The sequence below is a fragment of the Actinia tenebrosa genome, unplaced genomic scaffold, assembly GCF_029948245.1.
Source record: "Actinia tenebrosa isolate PJP-AT-01 unplaced genomic scaffold, QUT_ActTen_1.0 utg3850__unscaffolded, whole genome shotgun sequence".
Classification (NCBI taxonomy): Eukaryota; Metazoa; Cnidaria; class Anthozoa; order Actiniaria; family Actiniidae; genus Actinia; species Actinia tenebrosa.
Genome location: NW_028292609.1, coordinates 153529 through 176000, shown reverse-complemented (window position 1 = coordinate 176000; position 22472 = coordinate 153529). Strand labels below are relative to the sequence as shown.

The following is a 22472-nucleotide window of genomic DNA, read 5'->3' as shown; positions in this document are numbered from 1 at the left end:
ACATATACGGGCTGGGCAAATACGTGCACATATCAAATGAGCATTCACATTTACTACCGGGTAAATGTATGGATGATATGATATCTGCTATATATTTGCCGTTTGGGATTTTACTGGGCCATACGGACTTTGCCATCTGTGCCCATGGGATAAATGTGTAGGTACATATCATATACAGTCATTGGGCAAATATTGTTTACTATTAGTCAAATATGATATTTGCCCATATATTTGTCTATATGTTTGCCTACATGACAAATCCATTTTTTCGTCGAGTGGAAGCCGCTACCCGTGGTCCAGTGCCCAAGTTGACATTATCGGGGACGGGATGTCGCACCTCCTTGGAAGAGATACGTTTCCCAAGGCTGCTGAAATAAAAACAGCATTCCTAAAGGGGCCCTACAAATTGAGAGCTATTTGGAATAAGTATGAGTGCTCCAACTGGAGACTCAAATGTATTGAGAAAGTTAGAAATATGTATAAGTATAAGTGCAAACGCGTCAAGTAAGACGTGTGGGATACCGAAAAAGTGGAGGTCTACTCCAGGAAGTTGAGTTTACTGGTATTAGCGTGCTCGCACTAAACCCATGAAACAAATACTATAAAACGACTATAGGAAACAAAGGACTCGGTATAAATTAATACTTATTAGTAACAAAATATGATTCGCGGGTTTGGTGCGAATACTCTAACCATCACATGCAAATATTTTCAATAACCAACTAGTTGAGTTTATAAATACATAGATAGATAGAAAGAAAGAGTGTTTGCTAACCCTAAGAAAATAGAAAATAAAAAAAAGAATAACAAAATGAACAAAAAAACCCCGACGAGAGAAAAGATAAAGCTGTGAAAAGAAAAGCAAAAAAGGATTAAAAAAGGCAAGCCAAAGTCCAAAGGAACGTTGGAAAGTCTCGGGGGAAAAGTCAAATGGAAATACCGTTTACGGTATTGTTGGTTCGATTCCAACAAGGCTTCCAATGAGACAAATCCAAAGGGGGTTTGGGACCAATCCTGTGAGGGGAAACTTCCTCGTCTTAAAGCCCACTGCCTGGAAAACACTGAGGTAACGGTTGGAGTGACATCCGTTGAATATTCAATAAGATATGAATTTTGTCCCAAACTTAGGGTCAGTTGTCATTGGTGTACTGTGACATTGTGCCACTTATATCTCTGTACCCCTTGGTCCGATTTTCACCACACTACCACCACGTGAAAGCCCTTGACGAGATCTAGCTAAAGGTAGCTGTTTTGGTTGCTAACCCAAACTCCACGCATGCGCAAAAATCACCTAAATTGGATTCGACCATTTTAACTCGGGATACAAAATCTTCTAAAATCTATTAAATATTCATAATAATATCTCCTGACTTCAAACCACTTCGGCTAGGTAGCCCGGTGTCCTGCCTAGGCAGTCCATGTGGTGGTGGTCACGTGCCGTGACGTGTGCGCCTTGTGGACGTGACACAATCCTTTTCCGTAGGGTTATGGACAAGTGGAACATTTTGGACAAATCGGACGAAAATAGTTAATGTTTAAAAATCGATTAAATATTCACGATAATAGCTAATGACATGCAACTTCGTCAGTCGTGCTTCTGAACAGCTGGCCTATCTATGAGTGGCATCGGTAATTACTAACCATGGCCCATTCGGCTTGTGGACTCGTACAAAGTTAGGGTACAAAGTGGGTCTGACCTTGTTCTGTCTTAAGTAAAGGGCATAACGCCTTCAAAAATTGGCAATGCCCTGTGCAAAACTCCAATCTGCACCACTTTCGCAGTGATTAGAGATCTATCTGTCTATTCAACATTTACGAAGTCGCGCGTCAATTGATCAAAGTCCTGATTTTTCCTGGTCCGTAAAAAACGAGAAACGCTTCTGTGCCGTTAGTTGTCCTAAGGTTGGTGTCAAACCCTGGGACTTTGTGACACTTATATCTCTGGACCCCGTGGACCAATCGTCACCCACCTACCACCACGTGAAAGCCCTTGACGTGATCTAGCTAACAGTAATAGTTTTAGGTGGTCACATGATCTCCAAGCATGCGCAATTAGTGCCAGAATGAGGACTTGTCTCGTATGGATTTAGGGTTACGTAAGTCAGTTTTATAGGGTAAGGCAAATCCCCTAAGGCGGCACCCCATCGACGTAATGCAGAGCTCATCTACAAGCCCACTGTCTGGACAACACTGTGGTACCGGTTTGAGTGACATCCGTTGAATATTCAATGAGATATGATTTTTTTCCCAAAGGGCAAATTGGGTTGGCACTTGGTACAATTTAGCAACAATTTGGCAAAAAAATGGTACGGATTGACATCAAAAATGTAACGGGGAATCCTGGAAGACAACCCTTGATTGACATCATTGACATCTCATCGTAAAGCCAAGTGTATGTACAATATGGTCTAGCAGTTTGAGTGACATCTGTCAAATATTCGAAGAGATATGGACGTTTGATCCCAAAAGCGGACATTCTTTTACAGTCAGCTTGGAATTTGGTACAATTTTGGTACGGATGGACATCAAAAATGTAAAAGGGAATCCTGCAAGACAACACTTGATTGACATCGCTGACATCTCATCGTAAAGCCAAGTGTCTGGACAATATCGTCCATAAGTTTGAGTGACATCTATTGAATATTAAATGAAATATTAATTTTGTCCCCAAAGTGGAAGCAAATCTCAAAAGTTCTACTTTGGCAGTATACTGTAATAATTGAAAAAAGGGTTGCCAATTCTCCTAGGGCGACCATTGATTGACGTATTCCAGTGACCGTCGTAACGCTCAGTGTCCGGACAACATTGTGGTGGTGGTTTGAGTAAAATCCGTTGAATATTTAATGAGATATGAATTTTAGTGCAAAAGAGAGTAGTAACACTCTGGGGTCCAAAAAAATTGTAATGACCTCTCAAATATTCATAATAATATCCTCTGACTTCAAACCACTTTGGTTATGTAGCCCAAGGACTCGGCTATCGACACCACGTGACAGTTTGGGAAAGTAGTGAAAAATAGAGTAGTTATATTAGGTAAATCAGAGTCATGTCTATCCCATTTTTGGACAAAAAGGACATTTTTCGGGACACATGGGACATTTTTCGGGACATATGGGACATTTTTGCGACAAGTTGGACATAAATTTTGATAACCCGGACCCAAATTTGGACAAGTCGGAAAAGTTGGATTAGTGGGACTAGGATTTTGTACAAGTCGGACGAAAGTTGCTACTAGTGGGACGAGGTTCTGACCCCAATTTCTGCTAGGGTTTCTAACCCCAAGCTGCCATAGAGTTTAAAGTCCGATTTTTCGCTAGGGTTTCTAACCCCAATTTCTGCTACGGTTTCTAACCCCAATTTCTGCTAGGGTTTCTAACCCCAACCTGCTATAGAGTTTAAAGCCCGACTTTTCGCTAGGGTTTCTAACCCCATTTTCTGCTAGGGTTTCTAACCCCAATTTCTGCTAGGGTTTCTAACCCCAACCTGCGATAGACTTGAAAGCACGATTTTTCGATAGGGTTTCTAACCCCATTTTCTGCTAGGGTTTCTAACTCCAATTTCTGCTAGGGTTTCTAACCCCAATTTCTGCTAGGGTTTCTAACCCCAACCTGCTATAGATTTTAAAGCCCGATTTCTCGCTAGGCTTTCTAACCCCAATTTCTGCTAGTGTTTCTAATCCCAATTTCTGTTAGGTTTTCTAACCCCAATTTCTGCTAGGGTTTCTAACCCCAATTTCTGCTAGGGTTTCTAACCCCAATTTCTGCTAGGGTTTCTAACCCCAATTTCTGCTAGGGTTTCTAACCCCAATTTCTGCTAGGGTTTCTAACCCCAACTTGCGATAGAGTTTAAAGCCCGATTTTTCGCTAGGGTTTCAAACCCCAATTTGTGCTAGGGTTTCTAAGTAGTGCTAATTAAACAATAGAAAACAATAAAATTAGCATAATTTAGCAGTATTTAGTGGTATTTATGTTACAAACTTATAGTGTTTGAACTCTATTTGATTATATTTTTTACTTGGACTGATACATATGATTTTCGGGTTTTTGGACATGTACATTTGTGATTTTTATTACATTTGTGACCTTTATTACATTTGGGTCCAGTTTTTACATTTGTGCCTTCTACAACCCTCACAAAAGAGCACTTTAATGGCTTCCAACCACCTTGTCCTCTCTTTACAACCATTCTGCCCAATGAAGATCAACTTGGCAATATACCATTTGCACAGAGCAAGTTTGGAAATGTCCCAAAAGGCTGCGTACTGTCGTATCAACAAAAGAAGTCAACTGACCGAATCATAAATGATTTTACTTGCACTTCTTTCCCAGAGCTTCCCCTCTCAAGTGCAGAGGACAGATTTAACAGCTATGTGTCAATCTGTCTTGACAGTCGTCAACAAGCTATATCAACTATGAAGGAACGATTAGACATGAGAGCATTCATATTTGCTGTACTCACGTGAAGAAACGCGAACAATTGTCAAAGTTTACAAAAGTTGAGATTGCTGCATAGTCACTCCTCGGTCACCTTTCCTATTACAGCTACTGCGTGGCGCCCATTGTAGTGGATGTTAGATTTGCATTGATTTACACCTGTAATTGTATATGGCGCTTGCATAATAAAACACAAAATACACCACAATAACTGGCGACCAGGATGGCCACATTGTAAAAATTCGGAGGACTTCTTTAAATAATGTGAGATTTCCTTTATTGGAAGAATATAAGCATTCGACGAAGCTACAGAATCATGGAGTGCCTACATCGAGCATTTGGAACAATATTTTACAGTCGACAAGATCAAAACAGAGAAGAAAGTTATTGCGCTTCTTACGCTACTTGGAAGTAAAACTTATAATCTCTTGCGGAATTTAGCAGCCCCAGAAAAACCTTCTGAGCTTGAGTATAATACCATCGTACACCTTTTGGAGAGACTATCGCCTAAACCGTCTGTAATCACTTAACGTTACCGATTTCATACAAGAATGCAAGACGAAGGAGAAACTATAAACGACTACGTAGCACAACTAAGGAAGTTGGCGATTGACTACAACTTCAATAACCTGAACGACACACTCAGAGATAGATTAGTATGTGGAATCCATAATACCGTAACACAGAGAAGACTGCTTTCAGAATCTACGTTACCATTTGAAAAAGCTATCGCAATATCCGTAGCAATGGAAATGGCCGCAAAAGACGCAACTGAATTAACATACATTAATTTACATACATTTTCTGGACACAAAATGCAACACTACTTACCGAAATAAAATTACATATCTCATCTTCTATTAAAGACACACCGCTTGCATTCCTAAACAGTACAGTTCATCTTTCTAACCAAAGGATCTGATAAGTTTTTTCAGCTTTGAGATCGAAAAACAAGAAGTAATTTTTCAAAAACCAAATCGGAAACATTTTAAAGGAGAACCCCACACTCGATCCATGGCTTACTCAATTAAAAGTTTATTATATACTTATCTTTTCTACAAAGTCTTGACTCCATAGCATCCAGTACAGCAGAGAAATAATTTACGAAAGACACGAAAAATCCGAGCATGGCGGTCGCCATTTTGAATTGCCTTCTGAACGCGCAACATACTACTGGTCAGCGGCGTGTGACGTCACTGCGCGGTCTATCAACTTTCGCGCGAAATTCAACAAAAACACTCTCTACACGGCTTTGTTTAGCTAATTTTTTCACTCCTTTTTTAAAAATTATGCCTCATTGTATGGTGCCTGGTTGTTTCAATGGTTCCAAAACAATACAGGGAAAAGAAATTTCCTTTCACAGAATTCCAAAAGACAAAAAAATTGCAAAAATATGGCTGGAAAAAGTAAGAAGAAAAAATCCACCAAAACGCGAGTCATGCTACGTCTGTAGCGAACACTTCATGCCAGAATGCTTTGAAAAATCATTTAAACATCTGATAGGTCAAAAAGAAAAAAAAATGCTGAAGTCTGAGTCTGTCCCTACTATTTTCAAACACAAAAAAGAGAATTCATAGTCAAACAAATACCCTTCTTGATCATAGCTACTGCCAAGCACCCTCTACTAGTACTGCATCAACTGGAATGGAACAGGAAAGACAACTCCCTTGTACTAATGTTGTTGATTGTGACATGTCTGACCTGGAAACATCTTCAGATGAAGTTTCTGACAATGATTACATCTATGACAGCTCAGATGAAAGCAGTGACTACTCAGAAATTTCAGAGGACAACAATATTGGTGATGACCTCAAATTCATAGTATATGAAAGTGAACTTGACAAGCTTTTTCATTTCTGTCACATGTGTTTGTCACCAGTTAGTGAAGTGAAAAAAATAACAAGTGGTAGTATGGTGGCCATGCGTACATTATGTCTACAGCATCATGAACTCACCTGGACTTCCCAACCCTACATGAGCAATAATGTACCTGCTGGAAATGTACAAATACCAGCTGCTATTATATGCACTGGTGGAACATTTCAAGAATTTTCTAGTTTTGCTAAAGCTCTAAAATTAAAGTTCATAAGTGAATCATCATTTTACAGCACCCAAGACAAGTTTGTATTACCAGCAATAAATAAGCAATACCAACAGCAACAGCTATCTGTGATAAATGATGTAAAGAAACGTAATACTCCTGTTGATTTATGCGGTGATGGGAGAGTTGACAGTCCAGGCCATAATGCTAAATATGGTACATACAGCATGATGGATGAAGATTCAGGGAAGATAGTCGATTTTGCATTAGTCCATGTCTCAGAAGTGTCATCGTCAAATGCCATGGAATACGAAGGTTGCAAAAGAACACTAGATAATTTACTTAACAACAAAGTCTCAATACGCTCCTTAACTACTGACCGTCACACTCAAGTAACAGCAAAACTGCAGCAAAACTACCCTACTATCAAGCACCAATATGTTTGGCATCTATCCAAATGGGTGACAAAGAAGCTGTCAAAAAAAGCGAAACTCAAGTCAAATAAATATCTAGAGTCTTGGATTAAATCGATCAACAATCATTTATGGTGGAGTGTGCAAACCTGTAACCAAGACCCCAAAGTTCTTGTTAGTAACTGGGTGTCGATCACCAACCATATTTGTGACAAACAAACCTGGAAAGAAGGTAAAACCACTGTATCTTTCAAGCATCAGAAGCTATCTAGACGAGAACGCAAAGAAATTAATTGGTTAAAGCCAGGGGCACCTGCTCACGTAGCACTAGAAGAAGTCATCTGTAATTAGAAGTTTCTAAAGGACATTGTTAAGCTTACTGAATGTCATCACCCTGGAAATCTGGAAGTTTTCCATTCTCTACTACTAAAGTATGCACCCAAGAGAAAGCACTTCTCATACCAGGGAATGGTTGGCAGAACCCAACTGGCCATTATTGATCATAACAACAACAGCAACCGAGAACAAGCAATTACTAAGAAAGGAGAAGGCCGATATCGTGTGGTTTTTCCAAAGACAAGAAAAACCTGGGTCGCTAAGCCAGTGCTAACACAGAAGTCATATTCATTTGTAAACGTCATGGTGGATGAAATAGCTGAATGTCACAAGAATAAGAAAACACTGCCAAAAATACAAGTACCTGAACACATTCCAAAGAACATCGCCACTGTCGAAAGACCACCAAAGGAGGAAGTCGTGAATAAGCATATATCTCGAATGATCAAAAAGAAAAGGAAAAATCTCAAGTCTCATGGTAAGTATCAATCAATCAATCAACTTTATTTATTAGTACACTAGTTACAATGTAAATTAAGTATGGTGTGTAGTAATCTGGTAGCATTGATGTTTATGACAACATATGCTATCATAGCAGTGCTCTGAACAAAATACATGTCAACATTATAACATTGTGCCATTTTCATTTGTCAACATGATGGATGAAATAGCAGAATCCCACAAGACTAACAAAACACTATCAAAAACACATGTACCTGAACATATTTCAAAGGAGGTTGCAACCATAGAACCACCAAAAGAGAAAATTAGCAATCTAACGACAAAAAAGAGAAAAGGAAATAAAAAATGACTGGTAAGTATAAAGTGTGATAATCTGCTTTTTCTCGAATCACAAGCTAACTGCAAAATAAATAAAATCAAAAAGAACCAATGAACATTCATAGTAATGTAATAAATAATCATCATTAGAGATCCAGGCGGTCTGATGGGGAAACTATACTGCAATGTAAACAACAACCGTGTAATTTTTCATAGGCAATACAAAGAATCAAACAAATAAACAACAATATATTGTAAGAACAATTCTATTTCAGATTCTATTTCAGATCATTCTACTCGTCTGGATAGTGGAAACCAGAGAATTCGAAGTCATCTTCAAGACCAGGTGGAGGAAAGTGAGCACGGATGCACATCACGGCACATGAAGGTAAAACCACTCGAATTTCTTTTCCAAAGACACCCCAACACCATCTCACTAACTGACGATATGCTACGTGTCGATTCCTTTTGTGCTTTGGAGTGTGAACGGCACCATATTGCTGACGATAGTGAAACCAGGCAGCTTCCAAAACCCAACGGTTCAGACACACAGCTTTAAATCCTGGATTGTCCGTTATGCAGCGCAGTGGCTCAGCAAGATGTTCCTCTTCAACGACTTGACGGTTTTTTTCCATAATCTGCGGGATTTCACGGCAGCAAAGACACTCGACTTCTCTATCCATTATTTGACAATTATCGCATTGACACCTTGGTGAATAAATTGACAAAAAATGTAAAGTAAACTTCATCTTGAACTCGAAAATCAGTGCAATAAATGCTTCAAGTGCTAAAAAAGTGCTTACCAATCTGAATTTTGCAAACGGTTGTCGTGAGTTGCAGAGTTTGATGAATCTGACGAGATATCCGACTCTGAGAAATCGTCCACGATGCGTCTTGGTTCGAACATGAAACCTTGAATAAGTCCTTCCTGCTGTTCAATTTCCTCAAAATAATCGCCAAAATCGCTAGAAGAACTACTACTCATCGTTAATGTTTTGAAGTTTTGGCTCGTAAAACAAGCAAAAAAAAAAAAACACAGAAAGTCAATATTTGTCCAACAATCAACAAATATTGACTGTCGAAAGTTGACAGACCGCGCAGTGACGTCACACGCCGCTGACCAGTAGTATGTTGCGCGTTCAGAAGGCAATTCAAAATGGCGACCGCCATGCTCGGATTTGTCGTGTCTTTCGTAAATTATTTCTCTGCTGTACTGGATGCTATGGAGTCAAGGCTTTGTAGAAAAGATAAGTATATAATAAACTTTTAATTGAGTAAGCCATGGATCGAGTGTGGGGTTCTCCTTTAAAGTTGGCTTCTTGTTTGACCAGGCGTAACAAACGGTTTCCTCAACATGATATCTGAAATACCTCCACAAATACAACTCCATCTCGTTAGAATTTTGCAAACCACAAACACTGCAGTGAAAAGCATGTGTTGTTCACACTTCAGTCTTCGTTATCTGGGGTGTTTTATGAATAATCAGGGGCTTAAATTAGGAAGCACGAGGTCATAGTTCACAGTGTCGTTCGACTTGTGTTACACTTGACCACTAAAATTAATCTTATCATCAATGCTATGTTTTCAAACCGTGAAGTTTCTAGATATCATTTCGATGATGGTCAATAACCAGAAAAGCATTTCTAATGCTGAAAAAATGAAAAAATGGCGAGAGCGACAAAAAGAAAAAATAAGGATTCTGACAAGAAATATTATGAACAAAACCGGGAGCGGAAAATTGCACAGCTGTTACAAAGCCGTGGCAGCAGAAAAGCCCAACCACAAACGAGAAGCGACACAAGTGCAAAGAAAACGAAGAAAAATCGAAGTGAAGGAGAAATAGTTGAAGAACGGAGAGCCAAACTTAGAGAGCAAACAAGAGAAAGGGTGAAACGATACAGAGAGAAAAAAACGACAAGAATTAAGAGGTAACAACCATGAAGACTTGAAAGAGTCAAGTGTCACGATTCCAAACCCGCCGGCTCCCATACCGTCATCTACCGAGAAAGGTTTTCATAATCGTATGGCCATGACACGAGCACTTAAGGTCACAAGGAATACCTTGCCAGGATCCCCAAAGAAAAAAGCAGAGATTCTGGAATGCCTAATTTCAAGTTCGTGCACAAGAAAAATTCTTTCTGAAAAGGGAATAGTAAAAACACCCAAAGAAAGGAAAGAGGATAGTGCGCTCAAGGCTCTCGCAGCAGACATCTCTGAGGGGATAAAGCAAATCAAGAAAAGTGGTTCTAAAGATAACAGAGCAGCCTTGTCAGCTGTTAAAAAGCTTTCTTTTGGAAGAAATGTTGTGAAATCCAGGACCCAGTCTTCTGTTTCAAAGCTTGTTAACCTTGGGCGTGGTTCCATTAGCAAAGCGGCGAAAGAACGAGAAAAGCAGCTTCACTCAGGAAACAGAACTAGTTAGCTTCATCTTACACGTAAAACTAGAAAGGATGCCATTAATGATGATTATAAGCAATTAATTGTTGACTTCTGGACAAACCAAGCAAGCAGACCTACTGGAGTCATGAAAGACATCGTCAGGAAAAGGATCGGGAAAAAGAAGTATCTGGAGCATGTGAAGCACGTTTTGGAAAATACACAAACAGAAGCCTATTTGGAATTCAAATCTCTTCACCCTGAAGTCCAAATAAAACAGCGTAAATTTGAAAGTCTTAAGCCGTTCTTTGTCAAGGCTGCTAAGGAAAAAGACAGAAGATCTTGTCTTTGTCGTAAACACGTGGAAACTCAAATTTTGTTTAAGGACTGCATGAAATACCGAAAGAGTATATGTACCAACAATGCAAGTGCTCCACTCCATTCCAGTTTAACAGAATTAGTCAATACTACCCTTTGCAAAAAGCCTGAAGGCCAGATCTATCACAATTTGAAGTGTCTCACCAGAGAGTGTAAAGAGTGTGGAGTTAACAAATTTGTGGTACTCCCAGAAGAATTGAGTGAATCCGTGCAAGACGAAGTCACGTGGAAGCACTACACCTATGTAGGCACTAGTAAATTCTCATCCAATGGACAAGAAAAGAAGAAAGTCACGCTTGTCATAAAGAAAACACCACCGAAAGACTTATTCCAGTATTTCCAAGGTCTTCTACAAGAGTATCCATACCACTGTTTCATGGCCAGATGGCAAAGAGAACAATTGGAAAATCTAATGGAACACCTTCCACTTAACGAGGTCATTTGCATTCACGACTATTCTGAGGGATACAGTTGCCGACAGCAGGACGAGCTGCAAAGCGAGTATTTCGATGTAAATAAAGTATCACTACATATCACCATCCTATATCGACATGCGACAGGATCGATAGATGGGGAGCCAGTCAGCACTGAGGATGACCCAAAGATTGTAAAAGACCATATTTTTGTCTTGTCTGATAATAACACTCAAGACTATAACGCAGTTCATAGAGTCCAGGAACTGGTGAAGAATTACCTAGTTGAACAGCTAAACATGAAAGTTGACAAAATACACGAGTTTACAGATGGCTGTTCCTTGCAGTACAAATCAAGGCACTGCATTGGGGATCTTTCTTGTTGCCTAGCAGATTTTGGTTTTCAGATTCATCGAAACTTTTTCGAAACGTCACATGCTAAAGGCGAACAAGATGCAGCCGGAGCAAATGTTAAACAGAAGGTGAGCCAGGCTGTGTTGAGAAAAACAGCGGTAATAAGAAATGCAAAAGATATGACAAATTTCTTGACAGAGAATTTCACCAATCCAGCGGCATCTACATTTGTCTCCAGATTGAAAGCTGTGGGGTTATCTCGAAGATTATTTTTTTATGTGCCAACAGAAGGTGACCAAGCTGTGCAAAGACAAAGACCAGACAGAATGTTCAAGGAACTTAAAGGGATCAGAAAGCTGCACTCCATTAAAACCACGTCACGACAAGGAAGGGTTTTTGTGAGAAACTGTTCATGTTACTGCTGCAGCTGTGTTGACAACAACGGAAAGGAGTGTGCCAACAAACAATGGGTTGATGATTGGAGAGAAGTAAAATTAGAGAGGGAGTCTTCAGCAGCAACAACCCGACAGGCTGCAAGTGAAACTGACACTGACTTCGAAGAGAGAGCTTTCAGAATCGCTGATCTTGCTACGAAGGGTAGCACTATAGCAATTGCTGCAGAAGAGGACCCCTACTATGATTTTTATCTTGTCAATGAGATTAGTGATGGTGTTGTTGAACTCGAAAGTGACTTAACCGACGATTATGGATTTTTTTTTCCAAAGGGGTCTACTGGCCTGAAAGGCAACTTCTTTTTAAGAGATAACTTAATAGACATGAAGTACAAACTCAATACAAAGAAGACAGCATTTCTGCTTTCTCAAACTGTCAGATGTGTGTGTGGTGAGCTCAAGAAAAAGAAACAAAATGTCTACAAACTTGCAATTGAAATACACGAGGAAATCATAGCCTCACTATAAATCAAGTCAATTTTTCATATATTTTTCGTAATCACATACGCACTAAATAAGCAAATACCAAGATACTACACCCACAAAGGATTGTGGGTAATTTTCTAAATCTCAGTTAAATGCTAATGAACAACTAGAATTTCACCAAAAGTGCAAATTCGGAGTTGGAGAACTTATTTCTAGGGGAAAAAGTTATCATCAACTTGATTCTGTTACTTTCATAAAAATGTCCTAAAAATTTTACACAACTGTAGGGGGTGATTGTGCTACAGGTCAAACAGAGGCCATACATGTCTATTCCACCCAACCAAGCATCTCTGAAGCAACATTCAAAGCGAGCTGTCTACCAGGGAGGAATAATCTGGGGTCAGACCAGGGATCCCAGCCCTAGTTTACCAATTCCTGTAGATTGGTGAGAGCAGAACGGAAAATGGGAAACCCATTGGACGGATCTTCCTCCAATTGCAAAAAGCTACCAAGAACTAATTGCTGATGATAACTAATTAATGACTTCTATTTAGTACATAAGTTATGAAAATAATTTTGGCTGGAAGACAAACCTGCTTTTCAGATGGAGCTCCAATAAGGCCACCCATTATTACTGCAAATTTTGCTTGCAGAAATGATAAGAGGTAATTAAAACTTTGCATTCGCGTTTAGGGTACCTTGAGTATATTGCCATACATTATCATATCAGAATGTGTTATCATGAAGCTAATTATTGAACATTTCCCACTCTTTAGATTGTTTTCAAAGGAAGCACTGGTACTGTTTTAGGCACCAAATCCTCGACATGAGTACAGTCAAAAAAGGCAATAGAAAGAGACCTTAATAAAGCTATTGTTGGGGCGAGTTCTTCCTTTCTTGAATGCTTATCAAGTGTTCAAGCTTTTATCGCATGTTATGAAAGTACTGAACTGGAGGAAATCGACCATAAAGTTATCAAAGCAATTGAGGGATCAATGTGTTTAGACACCTATAAATCGAAGAAATAGAGCTTGAAAGGGAGAACACATGAACTTCTGAAACACCTCAGGGGGTGTGTGTATCTTTCAACGTGGCCGACTTCTGGTTTTTACCAATGACACTTCACAGGAAGTGATGTGTATTGCAAAAAAAAATAATAAAGAATAAGGAGTGGCAGGGGGGAATTTTATCTGCACATGCTTACGCTTTTTGTTCTTTTTTGCACGCGCCCTACCTGTGGTAAGCGGGAAACATAAAATTTGTAAATAAAGATGCCGCCAAGTTCACTTACGAAAACGTTAATTTTTTCCCTTTTTCTGCTATCTGCGGTTTCATGTGCAAGACAATTCTCAAAAGAAGAAGAATAAATGCATTGTCCGTAAACGTCAATGTGAAGAAAACAAATTCTACTAGAAGTGTTTTTCCTAACCTGGAATATGTAAAACGTTGTTTTGGATTTACGTACGACGGCACACCTGATGGTACAGTTTGTTCATCCTGCTGTAGAGCAATTTACGAGCATAAGACGTCAAGAAAAACTTTTTATCGCGTAAGTACTTAAAAAAATAACAACACATTTACACGAGTTTTCATCACAATGATTTTATTTAAATTCTTGTCGAGTTTATTTTTTTACTTTAAATGTTGGCTTAATTTGTAACACCAACTTTTTCTGCAAAAAACCGATATTTCCAGCTTGCTGAATAAAATATAAAAAATGTTGATAGACCTGGAAAACGGAGGCGTTCAATAAACCTCAGCTTTTAAGAAACTGAAAAAGTGGAGAGAAGATCAAACAGAGAAATAACCTTGCCACCCGGTGTTTTGAAAACATAGAGAAAAATATGAAAATACTTTCTAAAAGTATTAAGTAACAAATAAAAAGCTATTTATAAAACTAAAAAAGACTGCAAACTATTTTTTATAAGTCTTATTAGTCTTAAAGGATATGACATAAAGACTGAGCTTCAAAAAGTGAAGACAAAAATGTTTGAAGAATTTGTTGTTAAGGAAAAAAGCCCTATTTATGATCCTGAGGAATTTAGTTTTTGCCAGACTCGCCTATACCAAGAAATGCTAAATGCAATAACAAGTGACAGACACTCAGTAGACAGAAACTCATTAAACCAAAAAAGGGCCGTTCCTTTAAGTTAGCACAAGTTGTGCTACTGTTTTAGCCAAAGATGCAATGCCTTGCAAGTTGACCAAGCCTGATAGTGAAAACGAGGAGGAATGGGAGTAGGTAATGCAAAAAATAATTTTTTCTCACGATACACTGAGATTTTCACAAGTAAAAATTCTCCACCTATCGAGAGAGATTTTATTCACTAGTTTATTTTTAAAATATGCATTTCATCATTTTAAGATGATTTGTTTTTGAATGTATAACATTTTTATTAATATATAGACACGAGTGTTTTAATGGGAAATACGCTTTTAAATGTAATACGAAACTGCATCCGGGATACAAAATACAGCTCGTGTTTCTAAGTGTGTGTTTCTATAATAATAAAAAGAAAACAATTGCACGGCAAGCTTGAAGATATGAATTTCATCTTTTCGTGTTAAAAAAAATATTGGTCGATTTTGACTGAATGTTCAAAGAAAAACTTTGGTTATACGATATTTGACTCTTTTAAAATGGTGTCTAGATTGTTTACTGCTGAGGAAGCACTCAAAGAAGTTTCAGAAGCTCCTTCTGATGAGGAATTTTCCGACTTTTCCAATGAGAGTGAGCAGGATACTTTGGAATACAATAGTTGTTATTCTGACGAGGAAGAAATGGTTCAAGAGAATAAAATATATATGAGCTATGATGAATATATATATGGCATTATTTCGTATGATTCAGGCTAACCACATACATATATATATGCCCAATTACAAATATGTTTAGAGCACACTGTATATATTTATTTTATGCCCAACGTCAATTTGGTCAGCGGAGATACTCATTTGAGGAGACAAACTGAGGCTTCTACCAACCTAGTAGATTTTCTGGTCCATCAGATTACCGACCATCCTGATTTTAAACAAGTCTTACAAGTAAGGCGTTATTTAAGTGAAACAACCAAAATTTTCAAACAATCAAAGTTTTCATTTTCTTTAATTCAAAGTATTTTCTTTATTTCTTTATTTCATATTTCTTTATGAAAGACCTCAGAGAAAAGCTGCAAATCAAGCAGACCAGCTATTCTGCCTGCATTGAGAAAAGCAAATAAGAAAAAGATCAAAGATATTTTGTCTTTGCTGGAGGGCTAGGACTCCAATGATGAAACTGGTAATACCTTTCACATTTATCCTATGCGGTGGCCTATAATTAATATGAAATTAATATGCAAGAAAATGAGTATCCAGTCAAGATAGGCCAGATAAAAAAAATTGAAAATCAGAATAATGGGATTAGCATAAACGTGATGCTTTTAAATGCTTTTACTTTAACATAATCTTAATTCTAGAAATGAAACCAGCAAATCCTGACATGCACTTTAACATACTAGGTGTTTTCACTTATGAAGTACTGAAGTCTGTTGGTATCCAAATAAAATACATGTAATTCAACAAAACACATTTTTTATAAATATTAATCTCATAGCAAATGAAGTAAGAGAAATTAAATGTAAAATCAAATGTAAGATTACAAGTTTAGTAAGAGAAATATTGCGAATGAGTCAAAAGCTTTAGCATTGAAGAAAAATGTTGTGTGACAACAAGATTGTTATATCTCCTCAATGAAACCAAAATACCAGGATTTTGAGATGATTCATTGCTTGCTTGCCCAAATTCTTGCAAAAAAAATCGGGTTTTATCTCCAAAAATGATTTATTTAACCCTTCATTCCCAAGACTCTGAAGGTGAAGCTGAAGAGTCATGGGCAGCAGTTCTTTCTAACTTTGATCGACAAAAGTTTATCTATTCTTCCAATACGAACTTTAGGCAAGTTCTCACCCTACGATCTCAAGGGACTTGCAGTGATCTTTGGATTTCAAGAAATCTGATATCTCTTATTCTCATAATGACTTGTATTTATTTCGTATTTTAGTCTGACTCGAAGTTCATTCAAGGTATCCAGCTGATCCGCCCAAGAGTTGATCCACCCGGACCACATTTGCCCGAACTTAAAGTTGATGCGCCTGAAGAGTGTAGTCTACTTATCTATAGTTGTTACAGTTTTTTGTATCCCATGAATAGGTTTCAGTAAAAAAAAAATACTTTTTGTGAACAGTATGTCGTAAAAAATTTTCTAGTTGATTACAGGTTTGGTGAAGTCTTGTGAATTTCACGTATCAAATTTCAAGACTATATATCAATTGCCATGTATTGGTACTTGACTCGGACTCGACTGCTCCATGAAAACTCTCATGATCATTCAAAACACGAATGAATTGACAGAAAGTATGAAAGAAGACCATAGTTATTAGGGAGCTATTAACTATGAGAAAACGAGAAAAGGTTTCTGAAAAACCAATTTTCTAGTTGATCACAGGCTCAGTGTAGTCTTGTGAATTTCACGTATCACATTTCACAACTATATATCAATTGGCGTGTATTGGTACTTGACTCAGACTCGACTGCTCCATGAAAACTCTCATCATTCATAACACAAATGAATTGACAGAAAGTATGAAAGAAGACTATAGTTAACAGGGAGCTATTAACTATGAGAAAACGAGAAAAGGTTTCTGAAAAACCAAGCCGTTATAAAACCAAAAGTCAATCCGCCCGCTGTTTGAATTTGGACACAATCTTCGACCTAAAGGCCACATCATAGAAATAAGATTACAGTTTGATGAATTGTTGTTTTGTAAGTTCAGAATGTTGGCGAGAGTTTCTTAAAGAGAAAATCTGGACAGGGCCATGACTTGAGCGTCATTTGTTACGCCTCGGTTAACTGGTTTTGGTTAGCTAAGTGTCTTCAAGAAACCAATCCACCCGATTTGTTAATCGTTCGTTAATACGTGAATGGACATAACATCATAGGCCACATTATAAAAATAAGATGACAATCTGATTGGAATCTTGTTCATAAGTTCTGAATGTCAGGAAAGTTTCTTAAAGGAAAAATATTGTCTTGTTTTGTCTTGTCACGCCTCGTTACAGCGCCTTTCATAATTACGCGACCTCGACAAATTTGGCGCCAGCCCAAAACATGCGTTTTGGCTGCCGTCAATCAAAATTACGATAACTACCGAATGGAATCCGATCGATGGCCGGAAGCAAATGCAAACAGCCATGTGCCGTGTAAATATCTCAGTTCTAAGATGGTAAGAGAATTTCCCAAATCTCTCCGTTGGAGAGTCGTTAATTTACGTGTTATTCAAAATCGGTCCCTGCAGGAAATTGCAGAAATTCTTCAAGTAAGCTTAACGTTCGTAAAAAAAGTGTTAAAAATATATCGAGAAACAAAAAATGTTGGGTATGGGCCAGCCTTTCGCTGTGCAAGACCTGGTACACCGCGATCGATTATCGGTAAAATATTTTGTTTTGTAGAGGTTTCGCTAAATTTCCTCTATATCATGTAATATTTTAAATGTTATTTTATATAGGACGAGATATTTTGATGATTAAAAATATAATTGAACAATATCCCCAGTTGTATCTCGATGAACTCCGCGACTGGATAGCTTATCTTACTGCACAAGAGTACAGTATCCCAACTTTGAGCAGATATTTACGGGGAATTGGCTTGACAGTCAAAAAGTTTTATATCCAACTTGTGAAGTATTATCTGTATTTTCTGCTAATTTTTATAAATGTGACCAGAATAAATAACAGTACCTTATTTACAGCTGCAATTGATTGCCAAGCAACGAGATGAATTACGGCGAGCACAATATCGAAGATTCATTTCACAATTTGACAGTCATCAACTGTTATTTATTGACGAATCCTCTAAGTGTGACAGAACCTTTCAGGTGAAATTTTATTTTGAAGTACAATAAAGCTAAAATATTTATCTTGCTTTCTTGGACGGTGTAAGAACCGCTCTCCACTCCTCCTCTTTTGTTTCACCATTCGTTTACAGGCTACTTGTATTTATTAACCAACAAATGACGAATACACAAAAATAGTACACCTTTTGCCGTTCATTAACAGAAAATGTACATTCATTTGTGCCAATAGTTGTATCAATAACGTGTAATGTACTTTCATCAACACCACAAGTAACATCATTAGCGCGGATCAACTTTCAATAACGACAATTGAATATGCGTGTACATTCATAGGCATCAATGGACAATCAATAGCGCGTTTGTACATTCATATGCGCGGAATGTATTTTCTTGTGCGCGAAATTCAACTTCAATAACACCAAATGACAGACAATTGCATTTATGGACAATCATTTACCCAAAAGTAAAAATTCATTAGTGCTATTAGCATAATCATTGACAATCTATAACGCGCTTGGACAATCATGAAGGTCAACGTTATATTCTATAGCGTGGTTCAACAAACATTTGCATGATTCGAATGAACAATAAGAGAAATAAAACAATCATTAGCGATTTAAAAAAAAAACTATTTTAGCCTTCAATTTCTTCGCCATTTATACATCGTGGCAAATACGTTTGCATATATCTGAACCACTGATCACATTTAGCGATAGTGATGGTTGCCACATTTCTCTGGAACCCTTCCATTAGCAACTGCTTTCTGTAGAGACCTAGAGCAATCCCTTGTCGTCTTGCCTCAGCCCAATAGTTCGTATGTTGTTGGATCTCTGGACGGCTGATGTCGGCTTTAATTGCTGCTTTAAGTGAGCTAATTGCTATTCTCCTACGCAGCCGCTATTATGGAGGCAGTTTCCTGAGTTTTTTATATGTATTAAAGTGATTAAAAAAATAAAAAAAAACCGCTAATGATTGTTTTATTTCTCTTATTGTTTATTCGAATCATGCAAATGTTTGTCGAACCACGCTATAGAATATAACGTTGACCTTCATGATTGTCCAAGCGCGTTATAGATTGTCAATGATTATGCTAATAGCACTAATGAATTTTCACTTTTGGGTAAATGATTGTCCATAAATGCAATTGTTTGTCATTTGGTGTTATTGAAGTTGAATTTCGCGCACAAGAAAATACATTCCGCGCATATGAATGTACAAACGCGCTATTGATTGTCCATTGATGCCTATGAATGTACACGCATATTCAATTGTCGTTACTGAAAGTTGATCCGCGCTAATGATGTTACTTGTGGTGTTGATGAAAGTACATTACACGTTATTGATACAACTATTGGCACAAATGAATGTACATTTTCTGTTAATGAACAGCAAAAGGTGTACTATACTGCTGATACACTTTATAGTAAACACTACTGGTATGAGATCTGAGGTAACCTGGATTGCTAGGACGTACGTTATCCAAATATTTTTTTAGGGAGCATTCATTTTTTAGGAGAGGGAGGGGGCAGAGGCTGAAATTTTATGTGGCCCAATTTGCTGCCCCCCTGCCTAAGTTGTGCCCCCACCTTACTTGCATAATCATGTAGTCATATATGTAAAAAACTAAACAAGTGCCCTCCATTTTTCCCTTGTGAATTTTCAATGACCCCCTCTTTAATTCCTTTGCCCCTTCCCCTTCCTAAGAAATGAATGCTCCCTTAGGAATTTACTGCTTGGAACTTAAGAATACTCTTAATAATTCATGATGGAGAATCTGATCTTGTTAAGAAATCTTGAAAACATCTTTATTTTTTTAAATCTTTATTCATTCTTCATTTATCTTTTGAAAAGCGAAAATATGGTCAGTCATTGCAAGGCACTAGAGTATCCAGAAAAGGAAATTTCACTAGAGGAACGAAATACCGTGTCCTGGCAGCAATTGCTAAAGATGGAATCAAAGAATCACATACCATAGTAGGGGCCTATGACAGGGCAGAGTTCGAGTTTGTAATGGAAAATTTCATCATTCCTCATGTTGGCTCATATGCTCTTCATCAAAGTTGTTCAGTAGTAGTAATGGACAATTGCAACCTCCACTATTCTGATCATGTTTTTAGGTTGATCAGAGCCAAGGGTGGTCTGGCTGTGTTCTTACCGTAAGTTAAATAAATTTATAACAAACTTACCAGAACGAAAATTTACTTCTCCATGCATGCACAATTTTATAAGCATTTTCATGCAAAGATTTTGAAGTAAACTAAATTTCTCACCAAATTGACATTATTATTAATAGTGAAAATCCTTTGAGTTATTTTTTAAAGACCATACTCTCCAGATCTTAATCCCATAGAGCAGTGCTTTTCTGCAAGTAAGAAGTGGCTTCAACGTCATCAGGATGTCTGTAAGAAATATCCCAAGCGTTGCTTTGATATAGCACTTTCAAAGGTAATTTATCCATGTAAGCACATGTCAATTCAAAATCATACAAAAAAATAAAAATTTAACTGTAACTTTTAAAATTTTATTTCAAACATTGTGGCTTTAACCCTGATGTTACTCCATTAGGTTTCAACAACCAGCTGCACAAACTTCATTGCATCACGTGGTTACTTTTGAACCAAGACTTAGGAAACAGCAAGTAGAAAGACAACAGGAGAAATGGTGCTTTTCATGATTACATTAACTGCCAACGTGTCAAGTTAGCTATTTTGACTCTTTTCTTTTTAAATCAACTAACAACTTATGGCTAGGTATTTAAATATAATAATATACAGGGCTTAAAATAATGGCTGGTCACCAGACAATGCCGGTCCTTCATGGAAACATGTTTGAACAAATCTTTTTCTCAACAGTCAATTGGACATGACCAAAAAACAGCCATTATTTTTAGCTCTGCATATATACTGTAATTCTTCAACAGCTTTTATTTTATTTTGAACTTTAGTTCTCTATATATTATTATCCTTTGTGACCTTTTCAACTCAACTTAATAAACTTTTTTATCAAAGTACACAGAGCAGATATTGGCCTACTCTATACAGACTTAAGTTTTCTTATTTCATTCACCAGTTTAAATTGCTCCTCTATATCTCTTATTCCTAGGTTTTCCAGTATGCTCTTTCCTAGAACTGGATGAATTATTGCCTCCAACATTGGCCCATCTATTTGGTTTTGCACAAATGATTCAATATGATTTTCCAAGCCAATTTTTTGCAACACTTGGATACATTCATTCTTGGTAAATTCCTGTAAAGCTAAACATCAGAAATGTAAAATGATTAGAATTTGTATATCACAGTTAGTGAGGCCTGTTAATATATTCTAATAAATCATGTGGAGGAAACCAAAAGAAATCATAAAGATAATTCCTTAAGTATATCATTTCCAGACAATCTATTCACATGTATTTCTACTATGATTATTTATAAATTATTGCTAAAGCAGTTATAATATTTCTTTTGGTTTTCTCCACATGACTTGTTAGAACATTAGCAGACCTCACTAACATAAATTATTATAAATTGTGATACACCTATTCCAAAAAACTCTTGTCGTCACCAAAGGCAATATGTCTTTTAGGAGCCCAAAAACTGTTGGAAGTGCTTGTATTTCTGTTTTTTTTATCTACACACAGAGGTTAGTGTTGAGATATCCACTGTTGTTTGTAGCCCCGAAACTGCACTTAAAGATTGATTATTTCCGTTTAGTTGACCTATCGTCTATTGCCTATTGCCTTTGGTGGTGATAACAAATTCACTATAATGCCACCTAACAGAAATGAGAGCATAAGTTCATAAATTACCAAAGAGGGATGGTGCTAGATAAGACATATCAAAAATTTTTTTAGCCCTTTTGAAAGGTGAAATTTTAACCCCCACCCAAAAAAAATCAAATAGCCATTACCAAAATAAGGACTTCCCTCCCTCTGTTGATTTTAAAATGCTACCAGTGGTAAACTATCATTAAATAGCTTACTCTTAGAAGTATGGAATGATAAGGATTGATTAGCTGAAGGATCCAGCTGGAACGTTGGTTGTACCTGCATTATATAAATATATATCTTAGGTTTATAAACATTTTCTTAAAAAAAAAAAAAAAAATTTACAGCTAAAATGAGAGCCAGTCATTTACCAATGTCCTATTATAATGGGAACTGTTCAGTAATTCAGTAATGAC

At 37.4% G+C, this 22472-nt stretch overlaps 2 protein-coding genes across 2 annotated transcripts; one reads left to right on the top strand and one right to left on the bottom strand.

Moving 5' to 3' along the window:
• Window positions 1–6533: 6533 nt before the first annotated feature.
• On the bottom strand, window positions 6534–8988 carry LOC148904261 (uncharacterized). Its single transcript, XM_089025524.1, has 5 exons — window positions 8807–8988; window positions 8449–8711; window positions 7588–7998; window positions 7109–7155; window positions 6534–6947 (listed from the first exon to the last, which is right to left on the bottom strand). The coding sequence occupies exons 1-3, from the start codon at window positions 8986–8988 to the stop codon at window positions 7991–7993; spliced, it is 453 nt and encodes a 150-aa protein (XP_088881650.1). The 3' UTR covers window positions 6534–6947; window positions 7109–7155; window positions 7588–7990.
• A 722-nt stretch (window positions 8989–9710) lies between these two features.
• On the top strand, window positions 9711–12444 carry LOC116290592 (uncharacterized). The gene is made up of 2 exons (XM_089025520.1): window positions 9711–9963; window positions 10009–12444. Exon 2 carries the CDS (start codon window positions 10528–10530, stop codon window positions 12442–12444), a length of 1917 nt encoding a protein of 638 aa, XP_088881646.1. The 5' UTR covers window positions 9711–9963; window positions 10009–10527.
• The last annotated feature ends 10028 nt before the right edge of the window (window positions 12445–22472 follow it).